The 17,192-nt window shown below is 39.3% G+C and overlaps 1 protein-coding gene across 4 annotated transcripts in view; it reads left to right on the top strand.

The window, feature by feature from the left end:
* Positions 1 to 17,192, top strand: part of HOOK3 (hook microtubule tethering protein 3) — an 85,722-nt gene that overhangs the window by 46,053 nt on the left and 22,477 nt on the right. For all 4 annotated transcript variants that reach the window (XM_053931369.1, XM_053931370.1, XM_053931368.1 and 1 more), the window contains 7 exons: positions 284 to 447; positions 2,551 to 2,691; positions 4,179 to 4,380; positions 7,755 to 7,865; positions 10,425 to 10,512; positions 11,073 to 11,142; positions 14,980 to 15,120. In XM_053931369.1, the coding sequence (XP_053787344.1) occupies positions 284 to 447; positions 2,551 to 2,691; positions 4,179 to 4,380; positions 7,755 to 7,865; positions 10,425 to 10,512; positions 11,073 to 11,142; positions 14,980 to 15,120 (917 nt within the window). The remainder of the gene's footprint in view (positions 1 to 283; positions 448 to 2,550; positions 2,692 to 4,178; positions 4,381 to 7,754; positions 7,866 to 10,424; positions 10,513 to 11,072; positions 11,143 to 14,979; positions 15,121 to 17,192) is intronic.

Raw genomic sequence — 17,192 nt, 5'->3', positions numbered from 1 at the left:
GTCATAACAGACTTTTTCTTTAAATGCTGGTGTGAAATACATTAAAGAATAATTATGTTTCCTGAGTTATAACTCTGTCCCTAATGTTGCAATATGTTGGTTACATCACATAGCAATTGAATACCTATTAAAGGATACAATGTATTCTTGTGAAATGTGACTTGTGAAGCCTGCATGTTTCTGTTTGTGGCGCCTGTTGATACTTCATTATGAACATGAAAAAAATACTGCTCTCTGTACCTGGGTAGGTTAATTATTCCTCTTCATACTTTTGTTACAACAGGTTGCAGCCCTCCAAGAGGAGAAGAGCAGCCTGCTTGCTGAGAACCAGATTTTGATGGAACGATTAAATCAATCTGATTCCATTGAAGATCCCAACAGTCCTGCAGGTCGTAGACACCTGCAGCTGCAGACACAACTAGAACAGCTCCAAGAGGAAACATTCAGGTAGAAAAGCAATGCTTGGTTAGGTTGGTTGTTTGTAGCTGGCAATAGAGGTGACTTAGATATTTCTGGTTCTGCTGCAAATGTGAATTGTATAATGGATGGTGTATAGCCACAGTAATACAGTTTTAAAAGTGATATATACATTATAATTTCGCTCTTTACAAGATCCAGCATTTTAAAAAGCGCAGTTTCTTAAAGCTGAAGTGCTTTATATGTCACTCCACTGTGAGTTATTTTGAATTGTTTGTGTGCAGTCATTTCACCCATGTTTTGCAAGGTCAGTGAGAATGAAAAGCAGCATGCTTTCCTTTTTGCAAATTATTCCGATTGTACTTTTAAGGTTTAGTAATTCCTAGATGAAAGTTTGCTGCCGGCTGTACTGCTGGTGGCATTATCAACATAGGAAAATATGTCCTTCCCTGAAGCTGAAAACAAATTCAGAGATGATGAAAGATACAGATTATCCATCTATGATTATCCATTTATTTACATTTCCCCAGTATGTGAAAATACAGTTCCTCTTTAAACATCCTTCCTGGTCCTCTTGACTGTTGCTTTCAGGCTGTGTAAGCCTGTTCTGCTGAAGAAAGCTGGTTCACTTCACCATAACCTTTTCATTCTCTTTCCCATACTTTCCTTCTCCTTTGTGAGCGAACTTATAGTATTTCTTTCTTTACACTGCCAGTTTTTCTTTTGCTATCTTCTTCACATTGCCTTTTTCCAATTCTATATGCCACATTACTTTCCTTTTTTTTTCTATTTTGCCATTTTTCTAATTCCTCTTGCTAAGCCACCTTTCATGCTTATTCTAACATACCATCTCCCATTAGTTCCATTAAAAACATTCCATGTTTCTCTGTCACAACAGTTAGTGCCTGGATTTTTTCTTTTTATATGTCTATCATGTTAAGGTATAAAGTAATGGTGATGTCCCCTTTTATCTCTTCTGATTCATCTCCATGCTCTGCAGTGATTCCTACCTGAGTCTGGTATCAATTACTGTTCAAACAGATTTTGTCCCTGTGTTCAATATCTGCAGTGTCAGTTACTGTAGTGTCAGGTTCTGAAGGTCATTCTAAACTGTTTTCATATATGAGACTCATTCCTGGTCTCCTTTACCTCCTTCCTCTGTCTTCATATTATGTGGCTTCTAATGTTAATTTGTATGTGTTGCTTCCAGCTCTACCTGATCAAGCAAGACATATGTACAGCTTAACTGGTGTCTAGTGTGATACACCACTTTTCCTCCTACTCTTGCCTCTTTGTCCTTTGACTGTCCTGGTCTGTCATGATCCAAATCTTCAGTGTTTCTAGTTTGAATGACTCAAAGATTTTCTCTTGTCTCCATTCTTGTAGATTGTTTTTAGACTCCTTGACTTTTTTTTTTTTTCATCATGCCCTTATCTCTTATCCTGGATTGTTTACGTTTTAATTTCAGACCAAACTCACAGTAGGACTTTCTGTTCTGGGTTGTGTCCTCTTCCATTCATTCAAAATACATTGAAAAAGTTTCTATTACTTTGTTCACTGCCAGGTTAATAGAGCTTTGGCTGTGCATAGTGTATGCAAGCCGTTCAGCACCTTTGGTCAAGTTCTTTACATGCTAACTAGATAGCCTGGTTCTCCAGATGTACTGGGCATGCACAGGTTCTTTATGAGTAAATAAATAAAGCCACTTCAGTGAGAAGTCTATGGCATTTATAACATCTTACAATCAGGTCACTGTTGGAGGCAGATGAGTTGGACAGCTGAACAGAATAGAATAAAGATGTCATGTTCAAACCGTGGGTGTCCAAAGATGAAAAAAGATTAAAATTTCTCCTTAAGCTTCCCTTGTGAAAAATACTGTTATAGAAGGAAACCTCAGGTTTTGCTTTTATGAGAACATACATTACCTTGTGAATTTTCAAATAGAAATACTGATACTAAATTGGGAGCATTGATAAAGTTAATCTACTTTTACATTTTGAATAAGCACATTGTGGTGTTTTCCTTCACTGCAGTAGGAGGCCATTTTGTGTGTTCTTAGAGGGGGGTGATGAGGAAAGGTAACTGTGGCTCACAATGAGAAATTATTTCCTGGATTTCTTTTCATTCTTACAGACTAGAAGCTGCAAAAGATGACTATCGAATACGCTGTGAAGAACTAGAAAAGGAAATTGTGGAATTGAGACAACAAACAGAAGAGCTTACTACACTGGCAGAGGAGGCTCAGTCTTTGAAGGATGAGATAGATGTACTCAGGTAAATTTTGTTCCATTAACTCTTTTTTAACTACTACCTTTTAATCTGTATAATTTGTGTAGTTAATCTATATTGTCTTTTGTTTGAGTAATTTAATATCAAACACTTTCAATGGTGAGATTCTTTGGATCCTCTAGTTTAGGTACACACACCTACGCACAATTCTGCTTGAGTACAATAGTTGCTTATTTTGTACCTAATCAATAACTATTAGTAAATTTAATTCTATGCCAATTCATGGTTATAACAGGGCACCCACTGGTCTCTTTGAGTATGCATATTCACTTTCATCATGCTTCAGGCATCTGTTCTCATCAGAAAACGAGGCTGTTTCCTTTCCTGGGTTTGCATTGTTCAGACTTGGGTGGTGCTTTTGGTTTATCACGTAATATTAGTGTGAACAACATCTGTTGCAGCTGTCATTCCCACTGGATTTTTAGCAATGAAAGTTGTCATGATTTGATGATACTATGGGTTTATGGAGTGGGACAGCCACTTTTACTATGGAGCATATTCCTTCAGTACTGGCATCTATTGCCATGGGATATTCAGAGCAGTTACTCATTCTCTCCAGTAAGGCTTATTTAATACTGCTATTCCTGATTAACCAGTAGCCTTCTACCAAAGCTATCTGTCTTCATCCCTTCTGTCATTAATATAAGGAAGGAACTTATTGGGCTGCATAAATTGCGTAGGTGGCATGGGTTCAAAGAGCAATTCCTTGTCCCAGGAGAGAGGCCCTGCACCTCACTGAGGATTAAACAGAGCTGGCTTGCCTCAGTGTTCCATAAACTGACACATTAATTCAGTGGGAAATTCCCTGGATTTCGCAGGAAATTGGGTCTGTAAATGGGTTGATTCTAAAATGAAACTGAGAACAGTAATAGCAGAGGTCTTTGGGGGAGGTGAGGTCCATTGTAATCTTAGGAGTGCAGCAGGTGGATTGATAAAACTCTGAAAAGCTGAAGCCTGGTGTTTCTTTTTTCTTTTTTCTTTTTTTTTTTTAATAAGGAATCAAATTTCAAAACTGTTATGGTGTTTCTGTGTCACCAAGTATAATTTGTCTAGCAGAGAGATCTTTATGATTTTTGTCCTGGTTATCATTAAAACTAACTGAATGGCAGAAACTTTTCTTCTTTACCCTTGAAAAATTTAGGACAGAAGATAATTTAAAATTGAAAGGAAATGAGTGGGAGTGAAGTTGTTTTAGCTATTATTTTAAGGTTGGAAGCAGATAAGAAAGTTGTGTTAGGAAGAGGAATAGGGTCTAAAAGAACCTTTAGCATCAGCTCTTAGAGTTGACAAATAGTTATGGGAAGAAAGCAGACAATTAAAAGTGAAAACATCAGTAATAGGAGGATGTGATTGCTTTATTATTCTGCCATGAACGTCTTCTGCATTAAGAAAATACTGTGGAGAAGCATTTTAAATTCTGTTAGTTTTGTTAGTTTTCAAAGTTCAAATTTGATACAAATCTGTCCCTTCAGGCATTCTTCTGATAAAGTAGCCAAGTTAGAAAGCCAGGTGGAATCATACAAAAAGAAATTGGAGGACCTGGGCGATTTGCGGCGGCAAGTGAAGCTTTTAGAAGAGAAGAATACAATGTACATGCAAAATACTGTGAGCCTGGAGGAAGAACTAAGGAAGGCCAACGCAGTACGCAGTCAGCTGGAAACATACAAGAGACAGGTGAGGACAGGCATCATCAATGCTATAGCACTCTGTATTGTTCAGAACTTTTTCTTCATAACGTGGCTAATACCTCAAAGTAAAAAAAAAAAGCTATGAAAAAAACAACTCCTGTTTAAAAGACTTCCATGTTTTATAGGTGCTTGCTACCTTTGTCCTCCTTTCCTGCAAATCTTGTCATGCCTACAAGTTTGTTTGTCAAAAAGCAGTATTTCTTGCATTTAAAAACTCAACAGACATAAAATGTTTGGTTTTTTTTCCCTAAAATGATTCCAAATTCATATTCAGTAGCGAGGCTTGAATTAGATGCTGTCCTTTCAGAAAAAGTATCCACTTTTCACTAACAATTTTCCAGCAGTGAGGAACACACCACAGCTGAGGTAAGTTGTTCCTGTGGTCAAATAACTGTTCCTAAGGTCAAATAACTCTTTTTTTTTTTAAGGTTTTTGTTTCTCTGATACATCTGAATTTTTCCACTTAAGAAGAGAGAAGGACATATGTCATCCTTGTTGTTTATATGCACCTAGTGGAATACAAAATGTGTCTGCAGCACACTCTGTGGAGTGTAAGGCACCTATTTATCCTCCTGCTTATCCAAGTGCCATGTGATGCTGTTTCTGTAAAGGCAGAGGATGTGCTTAATGTTCTTTCTGCTTCTGTGCTTCAGAGACATGATATCATTCTGGTATTCTTGTTACAGGGCTAGACAGAGCATGGTTTATTAAAGCTGTAGTGCCTGCTCTGTATTTCTGCCTGATCAAATGATCACAGTACAGGGGTCCCTGTATGTCAGTTTACTGTAGAATAAAGTATAGAAACAAGCACTAACAATGCTGAAAGCCCAGGAGCTATGTGTCTCCCTAAGACTTGATAGATTTTTTTCCCTGCACTTGGCGATCTCAGTGTTTAAAACAAATTGTTTCAGCCGATGTGGGCTAATTTTAAATTTTAAATTAGCCCAAATTTTAAATTTTAAATACAACCCAAATGATTTTAAATACAGCCCAAATTATTTTACCAGAAAAAAAAGAACTTGGACAAGAAAAATTGTCCAAGGGGGCAAAGAGAAATGTAAATATAGAAAGAAATGGCCTTCCACACATGAGTAGTATCAAGTTTACTGGCAGCCCAATATTTCACTCTATTAAACAGCTGAGCATGTGATATTCTTGTGTAACCTCAACATCTGCATTTGATTCTTCTTATTTCACCACCAAAAGGATTTTGGAAGGGCCAATCCAATCTGCTAAAGTACTCCTTTTCTTAAGTGTATTTTATGCATAGGTTTTCCTGTATGAGGAGCTGATGTTTGGTACAAAACTGTTTACTGACTGAGACTGGAATAAGCCTCAGTTGTCCTGTGGCAGGTGTGTTTTTCTTCACCTAACTATGGTGTCTCAAAATGAACACTCTGTGTTTGTCTTCAGTGTCTGTAAGACTAGGCTCATTTTGAGACCTGCCTTTTGTGACTCATAAGTGACAAAATTATTTTTCTGGGAATCCTAAATTGTGCTATCAGAAGTAAGCTGGATATAAGGCTTGTGATGTTATGTCACTGCTGAGTACTAGTGTGCTCCTGTAATGGAATATGTTTTGTCTGGTGTTTGAAGGATCTAACGTGACTCATGAGGACACCATTAGAGAGTTATTTCTTTGGCTTAGAATCACTCTGCTATGCAGATGAAAGTGGTTCATTCAAATTCCTATAGTAATCTGCAAGGAAATTGCATCTTCACGTCACAGTCTCTGTGAGGTTGAGTGGTGGTGTTTTGTTTTCACTCTTCTGAGAGCAAGCACAAGCCTTTTCTAAGAAACTTTATTTCAGCATAAAGAATTGAAATATAAAGACTGCAGGATTTTTGTTTTTGCATTTTTAATTCAGCCCCTTTGTGCATGTGTATTCTGATCCATAGTTTACAGTATGTCTTGCTTTTCTTTGTTGCACGATTCCTGCTTTATTCATTCCACACACAGATAATGCTTAGTGAATGTGATGGCAGTTCATTTTTTTAAGATCTTCTGCATTACCATGAAACTCTGTTTTTCTATACACTCACAAGTCCTAATTCAAGACAAATTTATTTCCTGCAGTGTTTTTCTACATACCATTACCTTTGCATGATTGGTTACAAACATAAATGTATTTATTTCCATTTGAGGTGAAAATACTAATATTTTGCAAGTGGTGGCACTGTCACTGGTGAAGGCCTGCAGTTGTTTCGTTATATCTGCAGTTGTTCTGATAGCCTCAGTGATAAATGTCACATCTGAAAAATGAAATATTTTCATATCTAACATGTTCATTTCTTTAATCTCAGAAAACACAGGCCTGTGCTGGTTTTGCAGCTTTTAATTTAGGAACAACAGCAGCAAAGTCTGTGTCTAAGACTTAGGACCATACATATTTTTAGGCCTTGTAGTTATTTTGCTATATTTGTACACATTGAAAATACAAGGTCATTAGAACCACCGGGGATCTTGAGGTAGATATGGCTACTGCTCTAATCACTTACTTTGTAATCTAAAAGCCATGAAAAAGTCTTCTTATAAACTGTTTTAGAAGAAGCTGTAGGTCTTTAGCTGAATCTTCATTCAGCTTTTGTATTTTGCAGGTCAGTCTTTATTTAGTTTATTTGCTCTCATGCTGTCTGCATTATGAGCTTTACTAGTGTTCTGGGAATTAATCTTTACTAGTAAAGGCTGAAAGTTTTGAAAAGGGAAGACTTCACTGATTTACCTTCTGTTGTGCTTGGCTTTCACATTTCTGCTCACTTAATTTTAAGAGTTCTTTACTGATGTGTAGTTGAAAGCATACATGTGGCAGTGTTTCTCACTGAAATAAAGAAAACTGTTTGGAGCCTGTGACTGAATCTTTATGTTAGTGCATTAAAAAATGTTAGGACATCTCAGGGAATGTTACCTGGCTGCATAAACTAGTAGCTGAATTCTGAGTGAGGCTTATGAAGTAAAATTAACAAAATATGTAGATAATTTGCTTTCTTCAGAGTCTTTTCTTTTTTACTAGGCTCTTTGGAATGCAGAAAGATTTTTCTGCTGTTCCTAATCTTTTTGATCCCTATAACTACATGGGTTTTTTTTCTGTAAACCTTGCTTGAGCTTAAATTCTTGTTTTAGATGTACTGAAAATACTTCACATTTTTTCCATCTTTTGCTTGCACTAAGACCTAATATTTGAGTGCTTTTTATTTTGCTGAAACACAGAATAACTCATGAAAGAAGTTTTTCGTATGTCCTATAAGTAACTATTTCACTTGTTTTACAACATGACTTGTGGTGCATTGTAATTGGCTACTTTTGTCTTGTGTATTTTGTTTTAACATTTGCAGACACATTATTGATTCTTGTTCTCACAGGCAGTTGAACTACAAAACAGGTTATCTGAAGAATCCAAGAAAGCTGATAAATTAGATTATGAATGCAAACGACTGAAAGAAAAAGTAGACAGCCTCCAAAAAGAAAAAGATGTAAGTGCCAAGGGTTTTTTTTTTTTTGTTAGTAACAACAGAAACTTTGTATCCTTTATAACACAGAGATGTGGTAATTATAGTTAGCCATCTTTTTAAGTTAGGAAGTCTTTTTCCTCCAAAACTTTCTAATGTTTGTGTACAAGATAGTTTTTAAACCTAAGAATTGTACAGCATGGAATAAAGTGACTGTACAGAATCATATGCAACCCATTTTTAAGAGGAAAAGCCTTCATATTTGGCATCTGAAGTTGTTTCCTGACCATTTTCCATGAGAAAGTTAATAAATACCCAGTGTAATTATTATGTATTCTGAAAAGCTATTTACAACAGAGTTTCTGCAGTATCATCCTAGAACTAAATTCCTGTTGCTTTTTTTCCCTAAGGCATTCTTTGAGGTACCATCAACATGCTTCTCTTTGTGGAGTCATCACTAGTGTAGAAAGGGGCTTAGTAGTTGTGTAGAGGGCAATGTCCTTTGTGGCAATCTCACCTTTTATGACAGCTCCTTGTTGACCTATCTTGTACTGCCAATGTGGAACACACTGGGTAGATAGCAATTTATCCCCTTCCTCTTGTGTCATTTGATGCTAGTGATTCTGTGATTAATTGCTCTGTACTCTCTTGCTGAGAGAGTATCCTTCAGACTTCACTTACACACTGTCATTTCTCAACAGCTTGTTTCTTAGAAATGTATATGCAGGTGGTTCAAAGTACCTAAAATCAATGTCAGCAATTGCAGCTAGCAGTTTCTTAGGCATGTTTTAATTATAAGTCCATTGATACAACTATCAGAAGCTCTGTAGGCTTTTTCCTCAATAGTCATACTTCATGTCCAGTTATTTCCAAGATTTCCAAGTCCAGCACTTAAATATAATTTGAACTGAAAGTTTTCAGTTACTTTATGTTCATAGGCCATTGATTTCCATTTTTTATTAAATTTTCAAGCTCCGATGAACACTTGACCTTCACATCACTTCCATCTGCCCTTCAAGTCAGGCTGGAATGCTCATAATAATTGTGTTAGTATTGTGCTTTGGCTTTCTTTCCTGCTTTTTATTTTTAAATTGGGTTTTTTTTTCCAATTATTTTATGTTGAACAATGGTAAAATTGTTTCTATGGCTTATCCATGGCTCAGTGGACCATTTCATCTTGCACAAAGGATCTGAATTGCAGGCCATTGTCATATAGTTTTCTGATTTACCCCCTGACAAATAGATTTTTTTTTGAGCTGGATATTGTTCTTAAGTACATTCTTTTGAATGGGTATGTACCTGTGAGAAGTAAATTACAGCTAGAATTCCCTCATCATGTCAGTTTAGTGATTCACTGTGTGATCTACTTTTTCTGTTCTCTGTTGTCAATATGTATCAGTAAAGTAGCCCACCACAGGTCACAACTAGGTAGTGGTATCTTGTCAACTATATTTTGGAAATAGTAACTGAAACAGATTATATTCTTTTCCTTATGTTCTGGCAAAGCATGGTAGTGTTTGATATCTTCATCAAAGTAGCTTGGAATTTTACCTCTGTGGTGTGTTATAAGTACTACAATAATTATTAAGCTGCTTGTACCAATGAAGCCCTAGAGCTTTTTCTAGTCACTAAAATATTCTGGCATTTGGCAATCAACTGTTAGTAAAATGAAATGCTATCAGCCAACACAACTCCATACCTATACAGAGGAAAGGTCTATCTTGGACCATTTAGTAATACTGAACATGTCTGATTTTGGAAGAAACTACAACATGAATCATTACATAGTAGCCAATTTCTTTCCCTTTTTTGACTCTTGGCAACCTTCTGGAAGAAAACTTGGTGCCACCTATAGATTCTCATTTTTTCACCAGAAGGGTAGTTGTGCCAAATTGAAAGAGTATTTGCCTGATGCTACTGAATGATGTGACTGAATAGCACATCTGTCTGGATCCCAAGGCGATCCAGTCCTGTTCTTCAGTTCTCTTTGGACTGAGTCTTACGCAACAAGTTTTCTTTCATAGCTAAGATGTTGGTGAATGACAAGGACAGCTGACACACAGGAGGAATGCGATATGGAAATGTTGCTCACACTTTCAGTGGTAAAAGACAAACAAAATGAAGTAAAAGCATTATGTTGACTCTGTACTTACCTGCTCATTATTTCACTAAACCTGGCTGAATCTTTGATTTGTGGTGAGGGAAAAATGTATGGTCTCTCAGCTGTCTTCCATTTCCCTTGGAATCAACCCCAATGAAAGGAAAACAGCTGAGTGGTCCCATGGATACTGTTTACTACCTGGTACCAGAAGTTTGTGTCACTAATAACTTGATTTTGTAAGCTTATACCCCTGCTATTTTTAGTCCAATAAGATCAGCAATCCCTTTTCCTAAAAAAACCCCAAACTACTGTTTCTGTGGAATATATAATACTTACATTTATTCTGTTATGGAATAGACTGAGATACCTTAAGTTGAATGTAATTTCTAGAATTACATTAAATAATTTTTAAAATTTTGAAGGCTGTTAAAGATAGATTTTGACTGCCAAGACTGATATTCATTCTCTTTCCAATTATTCAGAGATTAAGAACAGAAAGGGATTCTTTGAAAGAAACTATTGAAGAACTTAGATGTGTACAAGCTCAGGAGGGTCAACTCACCACTACAGGTAAAGGACAAATAAGGAGATTAAATGCCTCTTTTCTAAAGTGTACACAAGTTTTCTGTAGAGTATTGAATGTACTTTTGTTTAGCACAGAATAAATTTAAGCTCTTCTAAAATCGACAGTGAAAAACTTCAACTATTCATAGCTTCATAAGCAAGCAAAAGCTTTGAATGTTATTTGAGTCAACCAGAAATTTTAGTCTCCTCTCCAGTGGGATATTTTTATAATGTATATCTAATTTCTATATAGTTACATTGTTTTCTTTAGAGACATATTTTCTCATGATGTTTCCTGTGTTATAGTTCAATTTGTATGTGTAATCTTGTGTACCTTTGTAGTTCTTAGATAAGATAATGGGTAGGAAATAAATTGCAACATTATTTCTTCAGAATGGATGAAATCAGATGTAATGGTTCACCAAATGAAATGGTGCTTGTCTGTCTGTCTTGCTGTAGCCTGATTTTGTGTCATTTTACATTGTCTAGCAGTAGTGTAAAACTTCTAGAACAATGTCTGCTTCTTATCATGTGAAAAAGTCAGTGGTATGCTTTTCCTTACTCAGGATTGATGCCTCTGGGAAGACAAGAGCCTTCAGACAGTTTAGCAGCAGAAATCATTACTCCTGAAATAAAGTAAGCTAATGCATGCTTTGTTTTACTAACCTCTACAATTGTCAGTGGCAAGTTGAACATTAATTAGCTGTGCCCTGGCAGCCAGGAGGCCCAACTGTGTGCTTGGGGGCATCAGGCATAGCATCACCAGCCAGGCAAGGGAGGGGATTGTCCTGCTCTGGTCTGCACTGGGACAGAGTCCTGTGTGCAGTGTTAGGTGCCACAGTATGAGAAAGACATAAAGCTTTTAGCATCCTAAGGAGGGCCACAAGCATGGTGAAGGGCCTTGGGTGGAAGCTATACGATGAGTAGCTGAGGTCACTTGATCTGTTCAGCCTGGAGAGGAGGAGACTGAGCAGAGATCTTATCCTTCCTCATGAGACAAAGTGGAGGGACGAACATTCATCTCTTCTCTGTTGTGACCAGTGACAGGGCCCATGGGAATGGTCTGAATTTGTGTCAGGGAAGGTTTAGGTTGGATATTAGAAAAAGGTACTTCTTGTTGCCCTGTTCTGACTGCCTTGTAGCTTGGTGATGGTACCAAAAGAGTTGAGTATTTATGAGTAAGAACTAAGGGAAAGGCCACAAGGCAGATATTCTGGTGGGTGTGTTATAGACCACTTGTCTGGGATACTATACTATACTATAAGGGTCTGGGAGACGTCTTGAGATTGCTGGCCCTTCTTCTTATGGAGGACTTCAGCTTACCAGATGGCTGCTGCAAATGCAGCACAGCAGAAAGGGATCAGTCTAGAAGGTTCTTGAACTGTGTAGAAGATAACTTTCTAACACAGCTACTGAGCAAGCCAACTAGGGAAGATGTGGACTTGCTGTTTGTGAACCGGAAAGGACTCGTGGATGATGTGATGATCAGAGGCCATCTTGGGCACAGCAACCACTGAATGATAGAGTTTTTGATTCACAGAGAATTAAGGAGAGAGGTCGGCAGAACCTCCACTTTGGACTTCTGTAGGGCAGACTTTGACTTGTTTAGAGGTCTGGTTGACAGAGTTGCTTGGAAGTCAGTCCTGAAGGGCAAAGGAGTCTGGGAAGGCAAGAAGGAACTGTTAAGATGCAGGAGCAGGCTGTCTCCATGTGCCAAATGGTGAGCCATCAGGAAGACTGGCTTGGCTGCACAGAGAGCTTTGACCAGAACTCAGGAAAAAAAGATTGTTTCGTGTTTGGAAGAAAGGGCAAAGCCACTCAGGAGGACTACAGAGATGTTGTGCTGTTATGCAGGGAGAAAATTAGATGGGCCAAAGCCCAACTAGATCTTATTCTGGCTACTGCCAATAAAAGACAATAAAAATGTTTCTATAACATTTCGCTTATTGATTGCAAGGAGAACCATACCAGTAAAAGACAAGGAGAAGGTTGATCTACTTAAAGCCTTTTTTGCCACAATCTTTGATAGTAAGACTGCTGACCTGGAAGACAGATGCAAGAAGCTGAATAAAGCTGCCACAGTACAAGAGGGAACAGCTATGCTGTGCCTGCTACAGTTATGCTACCTGCTGTGCTACTTAGACACCCACAAGTCCATACGGGTGGATGGAATCCTCTGAAGGATACTGAGAGAGTGGCTGCAGACAGGTGTAGTAAAATTCACTCTGAAACAGCTTTTGATTGTGAAATAGAGCATCTCGACTTGCTACTGTAGCAAGTAAGGGCAAGAAAGAACCAAGAGTCAAGCCAAGTGAGCAGAGAGTGACTATGCATGAGTACTTCAAATTTTAAAGAGCCCTGGGGCAGCCCCCTAGCTCCTGCCCCACCATTCTGTTTCCCAGCTGCAGGAAGAGAGTAACAATTTTGGGCACACATAGATATGGAATACAATAACATTTTGGGTTGCTCAGGTCAGTGTTTATCTGCTGGAGGGTCAAAAGGCTCTGCAGAGGAATCTGAACAGGTTATATCAGTGGACAGAGGACAATTGTATGAAGTTCAGTATGGCCAAGATCTTGCACTTGGATCACAACAACCTGTACAGTGCTGCAGGCTTGAAGAGTGGCTGAAAAGATGCACAGTGGGAAGTGTAGAGTCATAGAACAGCTTGGGTTGTAAGGGACCTTAAAGATCATCTTGTTCCACATACTGTGCCATGGGCAAGGACACCTTCCAGTAGACCAGGTTGCTCAAATCTCCATCCAACCTAGCCTGGAACACTGCCAGGTATGGGGCACTCAGAACTCCTTTTGCCATTGCCTCCAAACCCTCAAAGTAAAGAATCTCTGTTTCATATCTAATCTAAGCCACCCTTTTTCAGTTTAACATTACTCTCCTTTGTCTTGTCTCTCCACACTTGTGAAAAATGCCTCTCCAGCTCTGTTGTTGGCTCCTTTCAGGCACTGTAAGGCTGCTGTAAGGTATCCCTGGAGTCTGATCTACAACCCCAGCCCCAGCTCTCTCAGCCTGCTTTAAGAGAGGTGTTCCATCCCTGTGATCACCTTAGCAGCTTCCTCTGGACTCACTTGAATTAGTTGACATACTTCCTGTGCTGAGGACCCCAGAGCTGGATGCAGGGCTCCAGGTGGGCTCTCACCAGAGCAGAGCAGAGGGGCAGAATCCCCTCCCTCCCCTGCTGCCCATGCTGCTTTGGATGCAGCCCAGGACATGTTTGGCTTTCTGGGCTGGGAGTGCCCATGGCTGGGTCATGTCCAGCCTCTCACCCACCAGCACCCCCAAGTCCTTCTCACAGGGCTGCTCTCCATCTGTTCATCCCCAGCCTGTGCTGATACCAGGGGTTGCCATAGGCCAAGTGCAGCATCTTACACTTGGCCTTGTTGAATCTCATGAGGTTTTCATGGCCCTATTCCTTCACTTTGTCCAGGTCCCTGTGGATGGCACCTGTTGTTCTGGTGTGGATTTGGTGGTGTTGGTTGACAGCAGCTGAACATGAACTATTGAGTGCCCAGGTAGTCAAGAAGGCCAACGGCATCCTGGCCTGTATCAGCAATAGAGTGGTCAGCAGGACCCGGGCAGGGATTGTTTCCCTGTAATTGGCACTGGTGAGGCCACCCCTCAAATCCTGTGTCCAGTTTTGCACCCTCTCACTGCAAGAAGGACATTGAGGGGCTGGAGCATGTCTGGAGAAGGACAGTAGAGCTAGAGAAGGATCTAGAGAGTTAAGTCCTATGAGGAGCAGGAGGTTGTTAGAAAGGAGGCTCAGGGGTGACCTTATCATTCTCTAGAACTACCTGGAAGGAGTTATAATGAGGTGGGGGTTGGTATTTTTTCATGAAGCTATGCTGGGGAGGTTTAGATTGGATATTAGGAATCATTTCTTCACCAGGAGGGGTTATCAAGCATTGAACCCAGGGATGTGATTCAGTTGTCATCCTTGGTGGTATTTAAAAAATGTGTAGTCATGGTGCTTAAGGGACATGGTTCTGTGGTGGACTTGGCAGTGCTGGGTTTATGCTGGATCTTGATGATCTTAAGAGTCTTTTCAACCCAAGTGATCCTGTGATTCTGTGTAAAAAGACCAAGAACTGAGATTAGTTGCTCAGGTTTATGCAGTAGTTCAGTGGCAGCTGAGATTACAGTCTTTTTTCACACTTGGTATGAAGTTTTGCATTCTGTGTATAGTGAATGCATTCCCTGTATTCACTATATATTTGTTGAGCTGTACTCTGAGATCTGATGGGGGCACTGAGGTAATTTCCTTGTGTTCTGTGTTCTGCAATTACAACTTAAATTTGGTTTGTATTTGGGGGTTTGAAGACATGATTACTGTTGCGGCATCTGCCTTAAAAAGATTATATTTATGTTGTTATTTTACTTCCTATGGTCAACTGTTTTATTTGTTATAGATACTGGTATTTTTTTTTTTTACAAAATTGTGTTCTGTGTGTTTAGGGAGAAACTCATTCGCCTTCAGCATGAGAACAAGATGTTAAAATTGAACCAAGAAGGTTCTGACAATGAGAAGATTGCCTTGTTGCAGAGCCTTCTTGATGATGCAAACTTACGGAAGAATGAACTGGAGACAGAAAACAGGTAAGAAATTTTGTTCTCTGCTTCAGTTGACCTTCCTACAGGCATCCCCAGGAGAAGAAAGACATGGATTTAATGGAATCAGTCCTGTGAAAGGCCACAAGGATGTGATTATAGGACTGCAGAGTCTTTTATATGAGTAAAGTCTGAGGGATAGGGACTATGTAGCCAGGAAAAGAGAAGGCTTAGGTTTGATCTTATCAATGTATCTTATCGAAGTGTATGATGGGAGGGTCTAAAGAAAGTGGAGATAAGACTCTTGTCAGTAATACTCAGTAACAAGGCAAGAGGGTGTGGGCAGAGTTTAAAACACATATTTCATCTGAATGTGAGAATGTGTGGTTTTTTTCACTCTGAGAGTTGCTGAACACTGGAGTATGTTGCTTGGAGAGGTTGTCTTCATCCTTGTAAATATTTAAAACTCAGCAGGACATGTTCCTTGGCAGCCTTCTCTAGCTGACCCTGCTGGATTGAGCCAATCAGCATGCAGACATCTGTGAGGCCAGACAGAATGCATCAGAGCATGCCACAATATTTGGCTGATAGTGATGTGAGGCTGCTTTATATCTAAGCTTCGAATCTGTTCTTTATCTAATCTTCCCCTTCAACTGGGGAAGGTACCTGAAGCCTGAGAAAAGGTAAATACTGCACTCAACTTCAAGAAGGACAAGCAAAAGGGCATGAAGAACTATTGAGATTGGTCAGCCACAGCTTGCTTTCTGGAAATTTCAGAAAACAAGTCCATCTGGAATCTATTTCTAGCTACATGAGGGACCTGAAAGTAATTGGCAAATGTCAACATGAATTTATTCAGAGCAAATCATGCCTAACTAATGCAGTTGTCTTAACAATGAGATGACAGCACATGTGAAGAATGGTGAAACAGAGGATGATACTTAGCTTTAGCAAAGCCTTTGATAAAGTGCCCCATGGTATCCTTATGTTCAAAATGGCTAGATAGAAACTAAGTAAGTGGACAGTAAAGTGAGCAAAAAAAAAAAAAATCATTGGACAGTGATCAGACACCTGAGCCTAAAGTAGTATTGTCAGTGAAATAAAACCCAGCTGGTAATCAGTTCCTCAGTCATCAGTAGCAGTACCAACGCTGTTCATCACTTTTATTAACAACTTCACTGATGAAAGGGGCTACACTCTTAGCAAGTTTGAGAATGATACCACTTTGGGATGTCCTGAAAGGGAACACTGTTACTCAGAGGAGCTCAACAGTCCAGAGAAATGAACTGATGAGTACCCTGACCCTGGCTGTGGAGCAGCTCTGCTGCTAGGACCCCACTCTGGGGTCCTAGTGGGTGGCAAAGGAGGATGTGTTATCTGGGGACCTTGCAGTTGATCTGGACAGTCCTCACTGAGGTGCAGGCAGTCAGTCTGGGAAAATGATTGTTCACCTCTCATCAGTACTTATGATAGCACATTTGGATAGAGCATGTAATTTTGGATTCCATAGTATCAGAGAAATGTGGACATGTAGAAGTGACTGCTAAGGTGAGAGACACTGTAATGTGTGATAGATGGGGTAAAACTGAGAACTGGGTTTGTCCAGGACAAAGGAAAGGTGACACAGAGGAGAGTACTTGCATCTGCCTGATGGGAAGGTAGAAAGAAGACAGATTTGGGCTGTTGTCAAGAGGTTATTAGTGGAAGGACAAGAGGCAACAGACAAAATACGGGGTATGGGTCTGAGCTCTAGAAGAGAAGCCCAAAGAGACTGTTAGACTTCTGTCCTTACAAGTGCTCAAACCTGGTACTGGATATGGTTCCCAGCAATCTGCTGTAAGTGCACCTGCTTTAAGGAGGAGGTTGGATCTAGGCAACCTGTGGACATCCCTTCCAACCTACAGATTTATACGGTTCTGTAACAGTGTAGAATCATAAGCTAGCAGCTCTCACACAGTAAAACTGACTATTAAAAGGTCTTCTTTCATGTATTTATATAACTGATTTAACTGATATAACTGATTTCTGCATGCATTTATGTTGTCCTTGAGGAATAGGAGAATGTTCTGGATGAACATCTGGATGTTATAATCTCTGAAACTGCTGTAAGCTCTAACTAC

This window comes from Vidua chalybeata, chromosome Z (assembly GCF_026979565.1).
Source record: "Vidua chalybeata isolate OUT-0048 chromosome Z, bVidCha1 merged haplotype, whole genome shotgun sequence".
NCBI classification, from domain to species: Eukaryota; Metazoa; Chordata; class Aves; order Passeriformes; family Viduidae; genus Vidua; species Vidua chalybeata.
Note: the sequence above shows the minus strand (reverse complement) of the source record. Positions and strands in the feature narration are given on the sequence as shown.